The 19,607-nt window shown below is 44.7% G+C and overlaps 1 protein-coding gene across 1 annotated transcript; it reads left to right on the top strand.

Annotated features, from left to right (window-relative positions):
• Positions 1-13,632: 13,632 nt before the first annotated feature.
• On the top strand, positions 13,633-16,830 carry LOC135374047 (uncharacterized). Its single transcript, XM_064607053.1, has 3 exons — positions 13,633-14,192; positions 14,267-16,187; positions 16,285-16,830. Exons 1-3 carry the CDS (start codon positions 13,633-13,635, stop codon positions 16,828-16,830), a joined length of 3,027 nt encoding a protein of 1,008 aa, XP_064463123.1.
• The last annotated feature ends 2,777 nt before the right edge of the window (positions 16,831-19,607 follow it).

Consider the following 19,607-nt stretch of genomic DNA (forward strand, 5'->3'; position numbering starts at 1 on the left):
CCCAGTTGCTTGGAATTACAGTGCGTAGCTCAGGATGTGTGCAATCCAGTAAAGCATGGAAAACTGGGAAAATAGTCAGAGAACTATTCCATGACTGGAAAACTAAAAAAATGCCAAGCAAGCGGTGAAGAGCTGCTGAAATAAAAATTAACAAACTAAGTTTACACAATTATACAGTGGCAGTTATCATTCTCATGGCATCGCACAGGCCTCTTATGTCATTTCACAGTCAAAGTTGAGTGATCTGTGTTAGAGTGGAGTGACAACTAACTGCATCACTATACGCAAGTTCTTTCTGAACAGAATCCCAAATTAAAAGCTTAAATAAGGAGTGATTTCACAGAGCGTAGTGCATGATGCGTGTCATTGTTCTTCTGTCCGCGTCTTTTGGCTGTATACACACCATAATTCGTACGACCTACGGTGCCTTGCTACACTTGTTTAGTGCATGATGTGCTGTTGGCACCCGTATTTTAGCATGGCATGGGGAGTTTTTAAGCATTGGTGGTCGTGATGGTTTGGTATGTAATGGTGCGATGATAATGCTAGTGAAATTTACCATGCCAGTATGAAGTTGAGAGAGAAGCTTGTAAAGAATGAGCATGGAAAATGTGTAAGTCCCGAACCAGTTGCACAAAAGTGTTCCCTCAATAATATATGAAGTTGAAGAAATAAGCACAATGCAATTATTGAACAAAATAACAGCAGCCTTAGTTGCTCATGCGCCATAAAAACCCGAATCATCATCATCATCATCATCAAAATAACAGCACAGGCTTCTTTGTAGCTGATGTTGCAGCTGTTGTATGTGTTTTCTTTGGTCCATTCCTGTTTGCTCTATCCTTTGAACACCACTCGTGAAACTGGTATAACACCTCCTTCTTTATGAGATATTTGGTTCATTTTAACATCTGTATTTTGTGTACATGGTCTCATTAAACTACAAATCCTGAATGGTTCAGACGTAGTGTACTGGCAGTAAAGTGTAGCCATTTATTTTAACAATGTCGAATGCATCATATCAAATGACAAATATGCTCAGCAACTGTAATGACAAATATATACATTAGGTATGTTCCTATTTCATGAAATTTCATCAGAGCAAGAGACAGTCACAACGTAACAATGAATCTTGGGGGATGAACAGAACAATCAATTTAGTGCTTAGTGATTTCTACAATAATCTGATATGCTGAGATGCAGAAATAAACGCGGTCAGGGTTAAGCACAGCAACGCACCGCACTGACAGGGGGTCACAACACTTCCACGCTCACAAGCAAGGACGCCCTGGGTAACATGACGAAAACAGAGCTAAACAAACAAACGAAATACACACACACACAGGACGACGAGGCAAACAAGGCAGCACCCTGGTACGTCTTCCGTATCAGTCGCGCTCCAAAGAAACACAGCCAGCAAAGAGATATTCTAACGCATTGCAGATTTGTGACACATTGAAAGTATCACGTCGATTTCTTAAAACGATAACGCCGTAAAAGTTGTGCGTGTGGGAGTCCCATGCAGCATAAGTCCATCCTTGCATCAACTTTCTTTCTGTTTACATAGCCCACAGTGATCAAACACTTGCACACACGTTGCGCTCATGACACCAGGCTCGAAAGCGTATAAAGGACGCTGCTGGAATGCCCCGACAATCGAGAGGCAATCTTGATCGTTGCAGTTCACCACACATATCGCACAACAGAAGATAAATAAGCGATGGTCGATGCAAATGAAATTATTACACGCAACCACAATCGACGACCAAACACTGACAATAGCACAACGATCACCTCCGCGAGGATACTTACTTCTGCTTTTCAAATAACATTGCAAACGCTGACTATGTACACCTTTTTGGCGACCATAACAACCGTATCTCGCAGAGCTTGTCATTAACAGATACAGAGGTAGATCTAACCGCCGATTACCGATACCCTGATCCGCAACCACCTGCAGCAGCGCCATCTCAACTTTTCTTCCGTAACAACCTCATAATAAAAAAATTAAAAAAAACAGGAGCCTTCCCTCTTTCGCACTCCTGTCGTCTGCTACTTTCTCCCTCCCCTCAACAGTCGCGTGACAATGTGAATAATGCGCATGCGTTGTGGTCAACCCTATGGATGGCGCTTCATAGCCGGAGAGATCACGTGATCTATTTAAACCCGACGTCACTAAACCAATGGTTTAAGTCGACTGGTGAATACGGGTAAAGATCTCTGACTATAGATGTCTTTGATTGCCATACTTGTTATCGGCTCACTCAGCTTTTAATGCTCTTTCATCTGATATATCTGTCTTGCATATACTTCCTCGCGGCATGTGCTGAAATAGGCAAATGTGTAGGCATAATCCAAATAAGAAAAAACATGGATTTTGCGCGTGTATTTCTCAGATATGTCCCACTTTATTTCGTATACAGGGTCTTTTTTTAGGCGATACAGATTTTTCATTAAAAAACTATAAGGGCTATAGACATGCTGTTTTCACTTCTATCATCTCTGGGCCGGCGATTGTTCTTCGCCAAATGTTGCTCGACCGTCAAATGACTAATTACCTAACCATCGTTAATTAACTTTTTGGTTATAAGAGGTACGATGTTGTCGAAGAGAACATCTGTTCCTGTCGGTGACCTGATATCGTAGCCGTTTTCAGAACAAAAATCCGTTCGGTAGATCTTCCGCAAAAAAATCGTGAAGGAACACCATGTTTTCTTTATATCGTTCAAACACATCTTCGGAGACTCGTCTTTCCTCACCCCTAATGTAAGAGGGGGAAAGAGCACACTATCTGCTCTTGCGTCCTGGAAAAAGATTATCAGAAAATGCAGCCCAAGATAAGGGCAGTTCCGATAGCGTCGCCCGATACATGTGTTTTTGTTTCCTTTCAGCGTGTTAAAGCTCAATTTCGACGCATAAGGCGGCATTGCAGCGGCATCTTCGACGCATGAGTCTCATTCACCATCTCTCGTTGGGGGTGAAGGAAAGACGCATCTCGGAAGATGCGCAATGAAGAAAATAAAGAAAAAACGGTCTTCGTTCACGAATTTTTTGCGGACGATCTGCCGAACGGATTTTTGTTCTGAAAACGGCTACGATATCAGGTCACCGACAGGAACAGATGTTCTCATTGGGACAACTTCGTAGCTTTTATAATTAAAAAGTTAATTAATGGTTCTTAGGTAATTAGAGATTTGACGGTTGAGTAACAGATGGCGAAGAACGTCCGCCGGCCCAGAGATGACAGAGGTGAAAACAGCATGTCTATAACCGTGATAGTTTTTTAATGAAAATCTGTATCGCCTAAAAAAAGACACCCTGTATATTTTGCCAGGATATGCCCCGATGAAGATAATTAAGGCCCGATAAAGCACAAAAAAATCCACTACGATATTTTTTAAAACTCAGGTGGTATACACGTGCAAACGCGGCAAAATTGCAACAGTCGAATTCAGGGCTGGATTTCTCGATTTTTTGCACGGAAAGTATCCGGTAGGAATGATTAATTTTACCAATGTTGACCATCATGTGCGATGCGTTTCTAAATATATACAGGGTGTCCACGCGAAGTGTGAACAGATTTTTTAAAAATATATATACATAACACTTTTTCCAAGATGAAATCAATTGCAATATAGCATATGCCGAAGGGCACTCCCTAGCAGGGCATTAGCAAAGTCCAAAGGCAATGTCTTAATTAACTTTCATTAATTAACTTTTTAATTATAAAAGCTACAAAGTTGTCCCAATGAGAACATCTGTTCCTTTCGGTCACCTGATATCGTAGCCGTTTTCAGAACAAAAATCCGTTCGATAGATCGCCCGCAAAAATTCGTGAAGGAACGCCATTTTTTCTTTACTTTGTTCATTGCGCTTCTTAGAAGACGCGTATTTCCTTCATCCCCAACGGTAGAGGGGGAAGGAGCACAGTGCCGCCTCATGCGTCGAAGATGAGCTTTAACTTGGGGAAACAAAACAAAAACAAATATCGAGTGACTCTATCGGAACTGGCCTTATCTTGGGTTGCATTTTCTGTTTCCTTTTAATCTTTCTCTCTCTCACATTGGGGGTGAAAGAAAGACGCGTCTTCTAAGAAGCGCCAATGAACAAAATAAAGAAAAAATGGCGTTCCTTCACGAATTTTTTGCGGGCGATCTATCGAACGGATTTTTGTTCTGAAAACGGCTACGATATCAGGTGACCGAAAGGAACACATGTTCTCATAGGGACAACTTTGTAGCTTTTATAATAAAAAAGTTAATTAATGAAAGTTAATTAAGACATTGCTTTGGACTTTGCTAATGCCCTGCTAGGGAGTGTCCTTTAGCATATGTTATATTGCAATTGATTTCATCTTCGAAAAAGTGTTATATATATTTTTTAAAATTCTGTTCACACTTAGCGTGGACACCCTGTATATATATATATATATATATAAAGAGGGAGAAAAGCCATTAAAAAAATAAGTAAATGATGCTAGATGTGTTTGAAATTCAAACTTACAGATTAAAATGGCTTCTATGGCTGCACGTAGAGAAACAGATACTCATTGAACGATGTGACAGCACCAGAGGACACGTGTTTCGCCGTGTTTGCGGCTCGTCGGCCCTGGGTAGCTGCGCATCGTTCGGGATTGGCAAACCAGGGGTCACTCAGCGAGCGATATACACCTGGGAGGGTGACTGAGCACTCCTCAATGCCACAGTGCAAGCCAGTGAATTATAAAGAGGGGGAAAAGCCATTTAAAAAATAAGTAAATGATGCTGGATGTGTTTGAAATTCAAACTTACAGATTAAAATGGCTTCTATGGCTGCACGTAGAGAAACAGATACTCATTGAACGATGCGACAGCACCAGAGGACACGTGTTTCGCCGTGTTTGCGGCTCGTCGGCCCTGGGTAGCTGCGCATCGTTCGGGATTGGCAAACCAGGGGTCACTCAGCGAGCGATATACACCTGGGAGGGTGACTGAGCACTCCTCAATGCCACAGTGCAAGCCAGTGAATTATAAAGAGGGGGAAAAGCCATTAAAAAAATAAGTAAATGATGCTAGATGTGTTTGAAATTCAAACTTACAGATTAAAATGGCTTCTATGGCTGCACGTAGAGAAACAGATACTCATTGAACGATGCGACAGCACCAGAGGACACGTGTTTCGCCGTGTTTGCGGCTCGTCGGCCCTGGGTAGCTGCGCATCGTTCGGGATTGGCAAACCAGGGGTCACTCAGCGAGCGATATACACCTGGGAGGGTGACTGAGCACTCCTCAATGCCACAGTGCAAGCCAGTGAATTATAAAGAGGGGGACCCCTAGAAGACCCCTGGTTTGCCAATCCCGAACGATGCGCAGCTACCCAGGGCCGACGAGCCGCAAACACGGCGAAACACGTGTCCTCTGGTGCTCTCGCATCGTTCAATGAGTATATATATATATATATGCGTTAGCTCAGACAGGGAGGTCCCGTGGACCTCCTAGATTTTCATTATTATATATATATATATATATATATAATGAAAATCTAGGAGGTCCATGGGACCTCCCTGTCTGAACTAACGCGGAAACGGGCTACAATTGTATTCTGGCTAGCCCTTCCGTTTTCAGTGACTTCCATCTTTCAACAGTCTCACTTAACTGGCAACGAGTTCCAACTCCTATCTCTGTTCTATATAACCTCTGTTAAGTGAATATTTCTGAAGTAAATAGTACATATGCGGGACCGGTGATTATATACTTCCAATGTAACATTCTTTTTTTTTTCGTTGCTGATGAAGTGATGCCATAAAAATCCCATGTATCTTGTGACTATGATGCAATAAAGAGTTTTCTACAATGACATATTGTTTTTGTTCTTAAAAATCGCGCAAATTACCTCTTGTTTGGGGCGGTAGGAGGTACCCGTAAGTGTGCATTGGGAAATCGTTGGGGTACGATACAGGCTGCCGATAAGGGACCATTAACACCCCCGTGTTGCAAACCGTATGCCGGACCATGGTCGGGAGCCGACCCGGTCGGGTTGGTCACCGCCGGCGCACCGACGTTGGGTCGTCGCGCTGTGCTGCCTGGGATCATTCAGATGTGGGCGTTTCGACCACTGCGCTCCCTACGCAGTTTGGCTCCACGTATTCTGATAACTATTTGACATTTTCAGCTGAATTTTTTTCCACTTATTATCTAGGTTGGGTAGCATTTCATCAAAAGTTCTGAAGACCCCATGGTTTGCCTTTGAGGAGATAAAAAATCGCAAAGTTGCCACCTTTGTAGGATATGGTAGGTTTTGGGAACGTCACAACTCGTCCCCAGGTAAGTCCCCAAAGTAGTCTACACCACTGTGTTCGCCTCGAAATGTTCTTTCTCCTCATAGCGAGGACATCGTATTGCGATTTAGGGCAACGCCCCTAGCAGTCTTTTTGTGAGGGGTGACTACGGAAAATGCGTCAATTCGGCAGCGTGGGCATCCCATATATGCCCTCAATGCCCACTCGTGACAACTTTCATATTGCTCAGAAACGCTCTTCATGACGACTCAAAGCAGCACGTAAAAAAATTCTGCTTCATAGATGGTCGAATTTACGCTGCGAACGACGTTGAGTTACGAACGTAACTTCGACCATCTCTGAAGTTTTTTTTTTTTTTTTGCTGTTTTAAGCCGTCATGAAGAACGTTTGTAAGTAAAATAAAGCCTGTCACGAGTGGGATGAGGCATATGTTCGCGGAACCTTGAAATCGCGGTCCCGCGGTGCGTTGATCCTGTACCAGGCGTCTTAGAGGCCTTCCACCTTGAAAATCCAGGAGGAAGTTAAGGAAAGGTGCCACAACTGGGTATTAAGCCACTGCATTTGCTTTTCAGCCCTTCTGACTGATGGGGCTGAGGTTAAGGGGTCCCTACTCGGTTGGTGTCCGGGTCATTGCCGAATTGCCTTGTCCCCCGTCACTCCTGTCACCTCATCGAGCAGGTTTGACTGCCATTCAACGCAGCGTAACAGCGTAAGAAATCGCGTACATAGGTCGCCTAAGCTTTCTGGGTAAAAATTCTTACATATTTCGTTCGAATATTTCGCTTAACTTTAAATATCGCGAAGGAAAGAGCGCTCGCAAATTTCGCGAAAATTACTACTTATACAGTGTATTTTTACAGAGGAGGTACATCAACAACAACAACAACACATATTCTTACAGCACTCAACCGCGCCACACTGCACGCTCTACTTTTATGTTGGAGCCTTATCGAGATTATAGGAAATCTCTCATGTACTTTAATAACACTGGAATAAAGCGATCTACACCACTTGTTCTCCGCCCCCCTCGCCCCCCCCCCCCACCACAAGAGTTTCGCACCAGTGTTGCGGATTTAACGAGTCAAATCAGATTTAAATCAAATCCATGTTTTTCGAAACACCGCGAGTCAAATCCAAATCAAGTCCGGATTTAAATTTGAGGCAACATATCAAATCATTTTAAATCCGGATTTGTTGTGTGGTGCGCTAAATCAAATCCGGTTTTAAACCAAGATTTATCAAATCCTCCAACAAATCCCGAGGCTAAAGTTCCCGAAATAACTGTAGCATGCATCTGAGCATGTCTACAAGGTATACAATTACTGCATGCATTCGCTGGATAGGACCCGTGACATGGTACAAACACCTATAAACGTCACCTGCAGCGGAGAGTAGGAATAGCCAACATAGGGATGCGAAGGTTGAAGCTGACATTTTATTTTCACGCGGATATCAGAGTAACATTTGTCAAATACGCTTTCTCGGCACATATGATAAAGCCACCTGTCGGGAATTATGTTAGGTTAAATGTGATGGCTGCGTGCTACACACCGCAGTTGTGTTATAACGAACTCAATAGTACATCCGCACAACACGCCCAACGCGCTTATTCTCTCAGGTTCTTGTTTAGAAAGACCAGCTGCTCCAATGGAGCTCGATGCAGTCTGTTTCTTTTCGCGGTCTTGATCAGGCTGGCTGCACTCGTTCAACTGCTCCAGAGCTTGCACGTACTGCAAATACATGTTTCGCTAACTTCCGAAAGCAGCAGGTAGCGGGCCGCTGCGGACATCCAATAGCCGAGAGGGGAAACATCATCATGTACTGTGCACTCGCTTAAATAGAGGACTATTTCATCGTTCGTTCTTGCGGTACAAGTTCTGCGGTGGCATCAAGTTGACCATAAGCAAGCCACTATGAAAAAAGGGCTACCAACATTCACATTCCTGTTCCTGGACACAATGACCTCATACCACTGGTTCTCATGTGCACATTTCGAGACTTATTTTAGCAGTCTCTGGGACACCTGAACGCGACATCAGTCGCAGTTCAGAACCAACAAAACAGACAGAATACGTATATGGTAGTCCTTTTCTCGAACGTACTGTGCCTGAGGTCAGCGACCCTGTGGTGCGCTTTCTCCAATACGTTCCATTTCTAAGAAATCACAGAAAGTTGCGACACTGTTGTGAATTAAACGTAGAAACTTCCCGTGAGCTTATGTGTGAGAGTATTGCATGACATGCCCTTATTGCTCGAAAAGAAACATGTCTATAGGCCACCTCTTAAGCTTGAAGCAGTCGATAGACACTGTCCGTAGACTGTTTCACGCAATCAAAAATTCACGGGATTTCTTTTTGAACGAAACGGAACTTTCGGCGGGACATTGGGAATCTAGATGGCGGGATGCAACGCAAACCATCCCAAATCCAAACATATTTTTAACCTTCTCCTCATTAAGAGTTGCATTGCGTAATGTGCAAAAATATGTGAATTGCAATTCAGCCAAATGTCTTGTAAAAACGTAATTATAGAGACGGCTTTAGATACGACTGACAAAGAACCTGCCTGCCCGGCAACGTCAAATTTCGCAGCAGTCAAAATCCAGCCATTTGCCTTGAGAAGCTTGACCAAATACACATCCAATTCCGTCGCAACGCACACACACACACAAACGTAATTCAGTCCAAATCCAAATCATCTGCCAAAATTGTGATTCAATCCAAATCATCTGTGAAAAATGTGATTCAATCCAAATCATCTGTGAAAAATGTGATTCAATCCAAATCCAAATTCTCGCCATATTTTCCTCGTAAATCAAATTCCAAATCAAATGCACGAGCCCTTTGATGGATTTAAATCCAGAACACTGTTTTGGCACAACCTCAGCTGAATCGCACCGCATGGTACTACGTATTTGGCTTCCATCCCAGAGGAATACGATACCGAGCAACATCCGTCGGCGTAGTATACATAGATCAGGTTACGGAACCGCGACTCCGCCTTGAGCGAAACTGCGTCGCCTCTCTTCCAAGGACAACCCGCTCTGTCGAACAAAACTGTAAACAATGATTGTCGTTAATCCCCCCCCTCAAAAGCGGAAGCCACAGAGTATATCCTGATTCTTGAAAACTTTAAGCTGCCGCACAATTTACTTGATTTGCATGGCCAATACTTCTGTTTCTGAATCGGTTCATGATATAGCAGTTGCGGACGGTACATCGGGCTTATTTTCAACAAGGTCGTAGAGGGTGTTTATTTTCTACCTTTACAAAATTTTATCAACACGATACAGAAACCAGCACAGATTATGTTTTGCGGTTAAGTTCTACGGCCACGCGGAAATCCCTAGGAGAGCATATGTAAGTGCAAAATTACTAATTACTTACAATACAATAATGAACCGTTTAATTGGGGACTTTTCGGCTAAAGGACGACAGCAAAAGAAGAGAGATCCTCTTTAAAGTCACTCCATATTTTAAATATTAGGAAAAGAGTGGGTGCCGTGGAATGTATTTGGGGAAGGGACGTTCTTTTCTTTTTTTTGCTAGGTGCATGTTGCTGGTGAAGAACCGCAGTGTATAAACCGACATTGTAGGACCCCTTTGGATCCACCACTAGCAGCAACTAATGCGTAACGCCAAATGCATAGAGGGTGTCCCAGAAAAAGCGCCATTGAATCATAATAATAATAATTCCACCTAGAATCATACGGTTAACGGCTTTTGTTTTATCAGGATTTTGCCACCACCTCATGTGATTTTCATATATTGTAAGTTTAATTACGTAAAAATTTCCAAACTCAACTCGGAAGTTTGCCAAGTGAAGGTCACTTTTTTACACCACCAATTTGAAGAGCGAGCAGAATTTACACAAATTCATGACAATTGACAGTGATGTTCATGAGCTATCCCATCGAACAAAATAGTCCAACAGCATCCTTTTCCGAGCACCGGGCTATAACGCGCGATGGCTTTTTGAGCACAATCGCTCACACTCCGACGAAAGAAGGTTCTAAAGCCAGCCCATAGAGTGACAGTAGAAAAAGAAACAGTTCCGAAAATTGGGAGACGGCAAGTATTACCCCAGCGAAAGTTGGACGCGATAAGCCATGCCTGTGGTATCTTTTTCTGCGATGCCGCGGTTGGGCTGGGTTTCTAACCTCCTTTCGTCGAACCGACAAAGATTCCGCTGAAAAATTCGCTTTGCGCTATCCTGCCGGAGCTTCGTAGAGCATGATGTTCGGCATGATGATTTCTTCCGATGTGATAGCTCCTGAATATCCCTGTCAATTGTCATTAATTTGAGTAAATGAGACACGCTCTTCACGTTGGTGGGGGAAAAGTGACATTTACTTGGCAAATTTCGAACTTAATCTCCCAAAAATTTACATAATTAAACTTAGGTTACGTAACATGCACATCAGGAGGTGGAAAAACCCGGCAGCGTATTTCGAAACCCTGATCGATACAGAAGGGCGGCGGCAGCAGAAAACCACGAAAACCCGATGCGTTTGCTGTACGGACGCCGACGGTGGCTATTTGTAAATTCTACGCATCGCCCACAGGGCAGGGCGGAGGGAGGTGAAACATGCTGGGGAACAAGGTTAGGTTGGAACACGCACGTAATTTTGAAGCTCTTTACTATGTGTTTGGATTACAAGCAAGGGTGGGTCAAATTTGACTACCCCTTGGACTGTAGATGAGACGGAACGTTACGAATTTATAGTTGAAACCAGACAGATATTCGGAGAATGTATTACGCCATGTAAAGCAAGAGGGCAACAACTGTTAATTTGAACGTTCGGAAACTGTCACACAAGGAACAGTATGTCCAGTCGCACTGTTAATGTCAATGTCGTTCCTTCCCTGTCTGATTTAGTATGTGCCTCGACCCACAATCGAATCACATCAAAACAGTCTCTTGCGTCAAAACAGTTGTCATTTAGGAGCCTCCGCTGATAATTCATATGCTGTGAGTAAACAGGGTGCATAGAATTGATCCACTGTACTGAACTGTCAATACGATGTGTCATGCTATGTGTTGCTTTAGAGTGTGCAATGCTAAGGCTGAGACATACACTGAAGGCAGGAACACAAACAGGCTATCTGTATTTCAATGAAGACCTTGTTGTACTTATTATATCTCCATACAGGTAATAAGTACTTACAAATGTCAGCACGCGCTAGTAGACAACTCCCAATAGTTATTATACTCTCGTAAATTTTTGTAAATTTTGTTATATTTTGCAACATCAACAACCGCAACAAACTTGCAGGCGAGTCAATCGAACGACAGATGTGGCCTGACTTGTATTGAAGGAAATTGATATTGTGTCAAATAAAGAATAATGTAATGATTGGATATTTGTAATAAAGAGACAGAGATTGTAATTGAGCAGCACCGCTTTGACACTTGCATGGGTGAGACTGACTTTGAGGGCTGGCTGTCGCTGGATCGAGCTCTTCTTCAGAGTGGGCATAGAGGACGTACAGTCAGTAAACAAGTATGTGCTGTGCACACTTGAGACATGTATTTCAATCGAAACTGTCAAATTAATTATGTATGTCTCAAGCTGGGTTGCACCAGTACAGATTAGACCTCCGTAAACTTTAGAGTGCAGTGCCATGGACTGTGCAGGCAATGGCTCATTTGTATGTGCTCGCTAATTAAATGAAAATTTTAACATATAAATTTTACTTGTGACACTTTTGGAATGTCTGTTTTACGTATCGGAACCTTCAGTGAAAAATATTTTTAACTATGTTGGCAATTGGTGATTTTTTCAAGTTTCATTTTTTGTACAGAGCAGTGTCCAAAGCTCTCTTACTCAGCTCAACTGACGTGTCTATCGCATGTTCATTTGTCTCTCACACAAACAGGGGTGACAAAGGATAAGACAGCGTTCACACAGGCCGACATTCTGCACATTCATGACAGACTCAAATTGGTGAGAATCTGTGACCGAACGAAACCTTCAGAAATTGGTTGTGCATTGGCAAGTCAGCGAGAGGAGCATTGTCACATGACTTATGCCCTCATTTCGAATGGTGATGGAATTTTATTTGTGTCATAGTGCCGTACTACTGTTGTGTTAGGCCCCTTCAGGGGACTGCGAACGAGACACCACATATTACGCACCGAGTTTGTGTACCTGACACCGAGACCCACCACGCCAGGGTGAAATCGGATCGAAGTCGAAGATGATCTCGGCTCCGAGTGTGTTTGGTATGGCATTTCCGTTCCCCCTCCTCTCTCTCTCCTTGTGAGAGTTTCTGGTTCTGTATAGAATAAAGTCAGGGTGTGTTTTTCACCTTCATCGAACGGACGTAGTTGTGTTTCTTTATCCGCGCTACACTAACGCAACGAATGGAACCAGCATCCCGTAACACTACTATCATTAGATTGCATTGGTTACGAATTCTGCAGGTGTAGCTGAAAAATAATAGTTCTCAAAAGTTCCGCAGAAGCATCCCAGTTGGCATTTCTTAAGAGACTGTTGTTCGCTTGGTGAAATAAGATGATGTGAGATTGTTTGTCTGCGGAGCTGCCTAGTTGGTACTTGAGTATACGCAGATGGCACCGCCTCGAAGTTGGTCTGTTGGTCTCTATGAACACTGCTAAGGAACTGCCACAAGGCATGCTTTGGAATCCTTCTCTACTTGTGAACAGCAATGGCTATGATGTCATTCCGCAGACGAGACAGCACGTTTGCATCATGAGACGACACGAGTGCTGTGCACCAGTTCGGTAGAGAAGAAGAATGAAAAGCGAAGTGTATCTTCCATGTGACCCTTAACTTCTGCCCCCTATGTGTGAACCACGCGGATGAACACACAACTGACAGCAGCCAAAGAGCACATTTCTACAATGCTTCACGCAAGAAATATGTAAACAGAATCCGACTAATAACTTGAAAAAGTCACTGAGTGTCAATGCAGTTCGTTCTCAGAATATTTTTTGGTGGAGGTACTCGCCCACTTGCTCGAAACTTCTGCTAGGATGCTAACCTTGAGGCATTTCCTTTGACACAGCTGTGGCAGTGCATTTCGCTTATAGCAAAGTTTATATCAGTAGTGTAGGCAATTCTCCGCTCGTTACTGGGGCCCCCTGTTCCGCGAGGGAGAGAGCGAAGCGATTGCAGGACAGATGTGTGTGTGTGTGGCGCGTTTGCGGATGAGTGCGGCCTGTGTGGCGATGTTTTGGCGAACCATTTTGGAAACATTAAACCACAACTCCTTTCTACAGCGTGAGTGGAGTGCATTTAATGTGAAGTCAAAAAAGTTAACATGTCAGAAGTGGGATAGACCAAGTAACGCAGTGACAACTCCCGGTAAGCAACGAAAATTCGAAGCGCGATGGCGGCAAGTGACGCTAACCCTAATCACAAAGAAGGACAAAGCAAGTCGTCGAGTGTGGTTAGTGCGACAGGTTCCGGCGAAAACGTCGATCAGAGCGACGTCGTCACCGTGCGTGAACTTTTGGGTGTGATTATGGAAAAGGACCGGCTACTGTCAGACCTGCTGCGACGATTGTCAACATCGACGCCAATAGGACCAGAAGCAACGCAAGATGTGACAACATTTCAGGTCATGCCCGATCTAAGCAAGAACTTTGTGAATTTCGAAGCCACCGAAGGCGCGGCATCGGCCAAGGAGTGGTTGGAGAATTTGCGGAGAACGTCAACACTCCATAAGTGGCCCGCGAGTTTTCTTCTTGAGACCGCGAAGTGTCGTCTCACGGGAACAGCAAAAGATTGGCTGCGGGCACATAACGCTGAAATTACGTCATGGAAAGACTTCGAAGACCGTTTTCGACGCACTCTCGTTAGCCAACACGAGCAGCGGAACGATGGAGGCGTATGCAGGAACGCGTCCAGCAGAGAAGTGAAAGCACTGCGGCCTACTTTCAATCTAAGGTACGCTTGTGCAACGAGGCGAATCTTGATTTCTGCGACACACGTGAACAAGTTATCACAGGCCTGCGTTCAAGACAACTTAGCACTATGCTATTAGGAAAAACGCACGACGACGAAGACGACCTCCTGCATGATATTCAGGAATTTGAAAGAATCGACCGAGAAAGACAAGAGCGTTTTGGTTCAACGCGTGACAAAAAGACTGTGGTAAATGCATTACGTGCTACAGATACGGCTACGACAACTATAAGGAAGGCCATCGATGAACGTGACAACAAGGACAGACGACCTCCAGTCTCCAACGAAAAAGGTGAGCGTAAATCTTACAACTGTAACCAGTACGGACACATGGCACGTGACTGCCCCCAAACGAAACGTCCAATGAAGTGCCTGCGCTGTAATGGAACTGACCACACCCAACGTCACTGCAAGGAGGGAGTGATGACCGAGCGTACTGAGGCAAACACTGTGAGTCAACCAACGGATGAGACGAAGCACGCTGGTGTTTTGCTAAAGGAGGTGATACTAAATGAAGAGTTCCCCCTCATCGGACTTGTTGACACAGGTAGCTCTGGCTGCCTCCTTCGCGCGTCTGCGGCAGCACGATGTGGTACAGAACTCATTCGGGAGTCACCGCCTCTGTATGGGTTTGGAAACAGCAGCGAGCCTGTGACTAAGAGCATAGGAAGGTGCAAGGCTAATATAGAGATAGACGGTGTTGTTGCAAGGGATATTCCCATTCTCGTGGTCCCAGACGAGGCCCAGACTGTGGACTTGCTAATCGGACGAACCTTTACTGAGTTACCCTACCTAACGTATGCAAGGGTAGGAGGCTGTCTTCGGTTTTGGCATCAGAATGATTGCCCATTTGCCCATTTGGAACCGTTTGACGTTCAGCAGAAGCTACAAATGAGGGCAAAGGAAGAATCCAACCTACAGAAAGATAGAGTCAACTGGATTACGCTTACAACAGAGCAACGGCTTACTGGTCCCGTCGTCTACAGACACTGTGGACAGGATGTCCTGGTTGACATGACACTTGGTGAAGTAACGTTGCCCATGTGCGCAGCGGGTGATCATGACGCAATCATCAAGAAAGGACAACCCCTTGGACGCGCTGAACAGATTGAAGTCTTCAAGGTGGACGCCATGGATCAACAGGAAGTCACTACCGTGCGACAACCTATCCTGATGACTGAGGTCAATGTGGGACCTACAGTCACAGAGCTACAACATACCGAATTGGTGGAAACATTGAACATGTTCCGGGAATGCTTCGCAATGACGCCAAGCGAGTTGGGGTGTACGTCCGTGATGAAAATGAACATCGTCGAAGTTCCGGGGAGTACTCCAGTTTCTGTGCGACCCTATCGGACGAATGCTGAAGGACGAGAAACAATACGCAAGATCGTCAGTGAGTGGAAGAACCTTGGATTGGTAACCGAAACAGATTCCGACTATGCCAGCCCTGTGTTGGTAGTGGATAAAAAGAATGGGGAGAAACGACTTGTAGTCGACTATAGAAGACTGAATGCCCAAACAGTAAAGGAAAAGTATCCTTTACCAAACATAGATGACCAGTTTGAAGGACTCGCAGGGGCAATGCTCTATACGGTCCTGGATCTTGCTCATGGTTACCTGCAAGTGCCATTAACGGAAAGTGCAAAGCGTAAGACTGCATTCATTACACCCGATGAAACAGGGCAGTTCGAGGGGATGATGTTCGGCCTCACCAACGCACCAAGCGTCTTCCAACGCCTTATGAATAAGGTCTTAGGGCCCCTAAGAGGACAAGTAGTGATGTGTTATTTAGACGATGTTCTCATCCCAGCACAGGATTGGAGTGACATGATCCGACGATTACGGCAGGTTTTGCACGCTTTTAGAGGTGCAAATTTGACCTTACGCCTGAGCAAGTGTGTTTTTGCCAAAGACAGTGTGGAATACCTTTGTTTCCGTTTGACCAGTGGACAGATGCAGCCTGGGGAAGCTAAGGTAAATGCTATCGCCCAGTTTCCAACGCCTGGGAACGTGCACGAAGTGAGGAGATTCTTAGGACTGAGCGGTTTTTTTTCGGAAATTCATCCCCAAGTATGCTATGATTGCTGAACCATTAACGAGGTTGACAAGGAAGGATACGGACTTTGATTGGGGAGCTGAACAAGAGAGTTGCTTCCAATACCTAAAGGAAAGTCTGACGACAAAGCCCGTGCTGCAGCTTTTCGACCCTAAATCGGAGACTGAGCTGCATACCGACGCAAGTTCAAAAGGGCTAGCAGGAATGTTGCTGCAACAAAAGGGGAATAAGTGGCACCTTGTCTATTGCGTGAGCAAGAAGACAACTGAGACAGAGAGCAACTACCACTCAACAAGATTGGAACTCATGGCCATCGTTTGGTGTGTGGACAGATTGAGATCTCTACTGCTGGGCATCCACTTTACCGTAGTTACGGATTGCCAGGCTCTTGTCTATCTTAACGCGCAACGAGCACAGAAGCCCCAGATTGCAAGATGGTATGACCTGATACAGGAGTTTGATTTTTCCATCAAGCATCGACCGGGATCGCAGATGCTACATGTTGATTCTCTCAGCCGAGGCCCTGTAGATGAGCCAGTTGACACAATGGACTCTCCTTGAAGATCGATTTGAGGTCTGTCTCTCCTGCGACCTTGCTGACCAGGTATTAGCCCTACAACGGGAAGATGAGAAGATATGCGAGCTATTGGCAATATTAGAGAAGCCAGAACACTGTCGTACCAGGGACGAGAAAGCAAGACTGAGTGCTTACACCCTAAAGGATGGTCGACTGATGAGAGAATTTGAGCAAGACGGAGAGAAAACAAGCAAGTTTGTGTTGGCAAAGGCAATGCGAAAAGCAATAGTGATTCAGTGCCATGACCAGCTGGGACATTTTTCGGTAGACAGAACTGTAGCAAAAATTCAGGAAGCATATTGGTTTCCTCGTATGCGTAACTATGTGCGGAAGCATATTTCCCAGTGCTTTGAATGTATTTTTAACAAACTTCCTGGTGGGAAAAAAGAGGGACTCCTTCATTCTATTCCACCTGGAAAACGTCCTTTTGAAACTGTGCACCTGGACCATATGGGACCATTTGTGCCAAGCAGGAAACGCAATCAGCACCTTTTGGTCATCGTGGATAATTTGAAAAAGTTCGTAAGACTTTGTCCTACGCGAGACACATCATCTAGACATGTACTGAGTGCTCTGGAGGAATTTATCCTAGAGAGAGGACTGCCAAAAACTCTTATCTCAGACAGGGGTAGTTGTTTTACCTCAAATGCATTTGAGGAATTTTGTAGGACACGAACTATTCGACATGTGCTGAATTCCTCACGGTATCCCCAGGCCAACGGACAGGTGGAGCGAGTGAACCGAACGGTACTACCAGTCATCACCACAGCAATGAAGGACCCTGAACACCGCGATTGGGATAAAAACCTCAAGCAGGCAGAGTGCAGCCTAAACAATGCTATAAACAAAACTACAGGGAAGACTCCTTTTGAACTTCTCCATGGCTACAAGCCAACCTGTTACGGGATTGCACTACGAGAGCTTGCGGCAGAAGGTGAGGATACTTGGAGTGAACCGAGCGAGCTGAGGTCAAGAGTGCGACAGCGTCTGCTGGAAGAACAAGAGAAGAGCAAGCACACATATGATCAAAGACACTACCCAGCAAAAATGTATGATGTGGGCGAGGTGGTTTTTATGAGAAAGGCAGCACAGAGAACCGGGCAACCAACTAAGACTCAGCCCAAGTATAGAGGACCCCTGGTCATTACCCAAGTTTTGCCAGCGGATACTTACAGAGTAGCGGAGCTCAATCCAAGTTCAGGTAGCTGTTTCGCAACTACAGCGCACGTCTCCCAACTAAAGAGTTGGTCGGCAACAACCAAGACAACTCATCTTGAAGACGATGCTGACTCTGAAGATTCTGAGGATCCGCAAGAAGAGCTTCCTGTTGCTAGGAGGCCGGTTAGGCACCGTACACTACCGGCTAGACTGCAAGATTATGTTGTGCAATAGTATGCACTTTTAACCGTCGTAAATGACGTTTTAATTTTGTCATTATTTTGTCTTCTGGACTTAACGAGGACGTTAAGACGAACAGGACGGCCGAATGTAGGCAATTCTCCGCTCGTTACTGGCGCCCCCTGTTCCGCGAGGGAGAGAGCGAAGCGATTGCAGGACTGTGTGTGTGTGTGTGGCGCGTTTGCGGATGAGTGCGGCCTGTGTGGCGATGTTGTAACCATTTTGGAAACATTAAACCACAACTCCTTTCTACAGCGTGAGCGGAGAGCATTTAATGTGAAGTCAAAAAAGTTAACAGTAGCATGTGAAACAAGCACTAGCAAGGCCGCCCCAAAGGGAATTCCTCAAGTTATGACCCTAGCAGAAGTCTAGTGCAAGCAGGCCCAGGTACTTACCCATAAGTGTCCAAAGTAAAATTCAAAAGTTATGATATTTATTTAATTAGTGAGCATATGCCAATAAGCCACTCACTGCACAACTCATCTTTAGCGATAAGGAAGCTTTCCAATAGCACCAACTTTTGGTATATAACAGGAAGTTGGTAACAGGAAGTATAAAAAACATGGGAACGCGGTTGACTACGAAGAATTTGTTATTTTTCGCGCACGTTTAAAAATAGCCGTTGTGCACGACCGCAGGTTGCACTTGAGCACCGTCGAAGCGAATGTAAATGATAATCCTCGTAACTTCTGGAAGTGGCACAAACTTCAGAAACGCGGTCCGGTCATGTCGCCTTCTCTCAGTGACGGTCACGCCTTGTATTCTGACCCTCCAACCGTTGCAAAGATGTTTGCTGCGCAGTTTAGTTCAGTGTACAACGGTACCAGTAACACTACTGCTTCCGCTGATTTCAAGACCGCACCGTACACTGATGATTTGCCTACATTTGTTATCACTGAGAGTGATGTAAGCGACGCGACCTGCAGGTTGAAACCCACAACAACACCTGGCCCTGATGGAATTCCAGCTATTTTTCTGAAAGCTTACTCTGATATTGTTACACCTGTACTATCGTTTATTTATAACTTGTCACTGAGATGCAATAATTTCCCTAGTCACTGGAAGTCATCCGTTGTGATTCCTGTCCACAAGTCAGGAAACCGGCACATTGCGACCAACTACAGACCGATCAGTATTATGTGTGCGCCTTCTAAGGCGCTTGAGCACATCATATATACGCACTTGTCGTCGTTTTTCAAACGCAAGCTCGTTGACTCTCAACATGGCTTCATGACAGGCAGATCTACGGTAACAAATTTGGTATCCTTCATGTCCTCCGTTGCCCCTGTCGTCAGTGCTCGCGGTCAGATTGATGTTGTCTACTTCGATGTATCAAAAGCTTTCGATTTAATGAGTCACGGCG

Source organism: Ornithodoros turicata, unplaced genomic scaffold, assembly GCF_037126465.1.
Source record: "Ornithodoros turicata isolate Travis unplaced genomic scaffold, ASM3712646v1 Chromosome41, whole genome shotgun sequence".
NCBI classification, from domain to species: domain Eukaryota; kingdom Metazoa; phylum Arthropoda; class Arachnida; order Ixodida; family Argasidae; genus Ornithodoros; species Ornithodoros turicata.

What these genes read in the sequence shown, in the direction of transcription:
- LOC135374047 (XM_064607053.1), top strand. Translation starts at nt 13,633, where the DNA reads ATGGCGGCAAGTGACGCTAACCCTAATCACAAAGAAGGACAAAGCAAG. An exon ending in CGGCCTACTTTCAATCTAAG is followed by an intron (nt 14,193 to 14,266) that starts GTACGCTTGTGC and finishes CCTGCGTTCAAG; the next exon opens with ACAACTTAGCACTATGCTAT. An exon ending in TGCAGCCTGGGGAAGCTAAG is followed by an intron (nt 16,188 to 16,284) that starts GTAAATGCTATC and finishes TTCATCCCCAAG; the next exon opens with TATGCTATGATTGCTGAACC.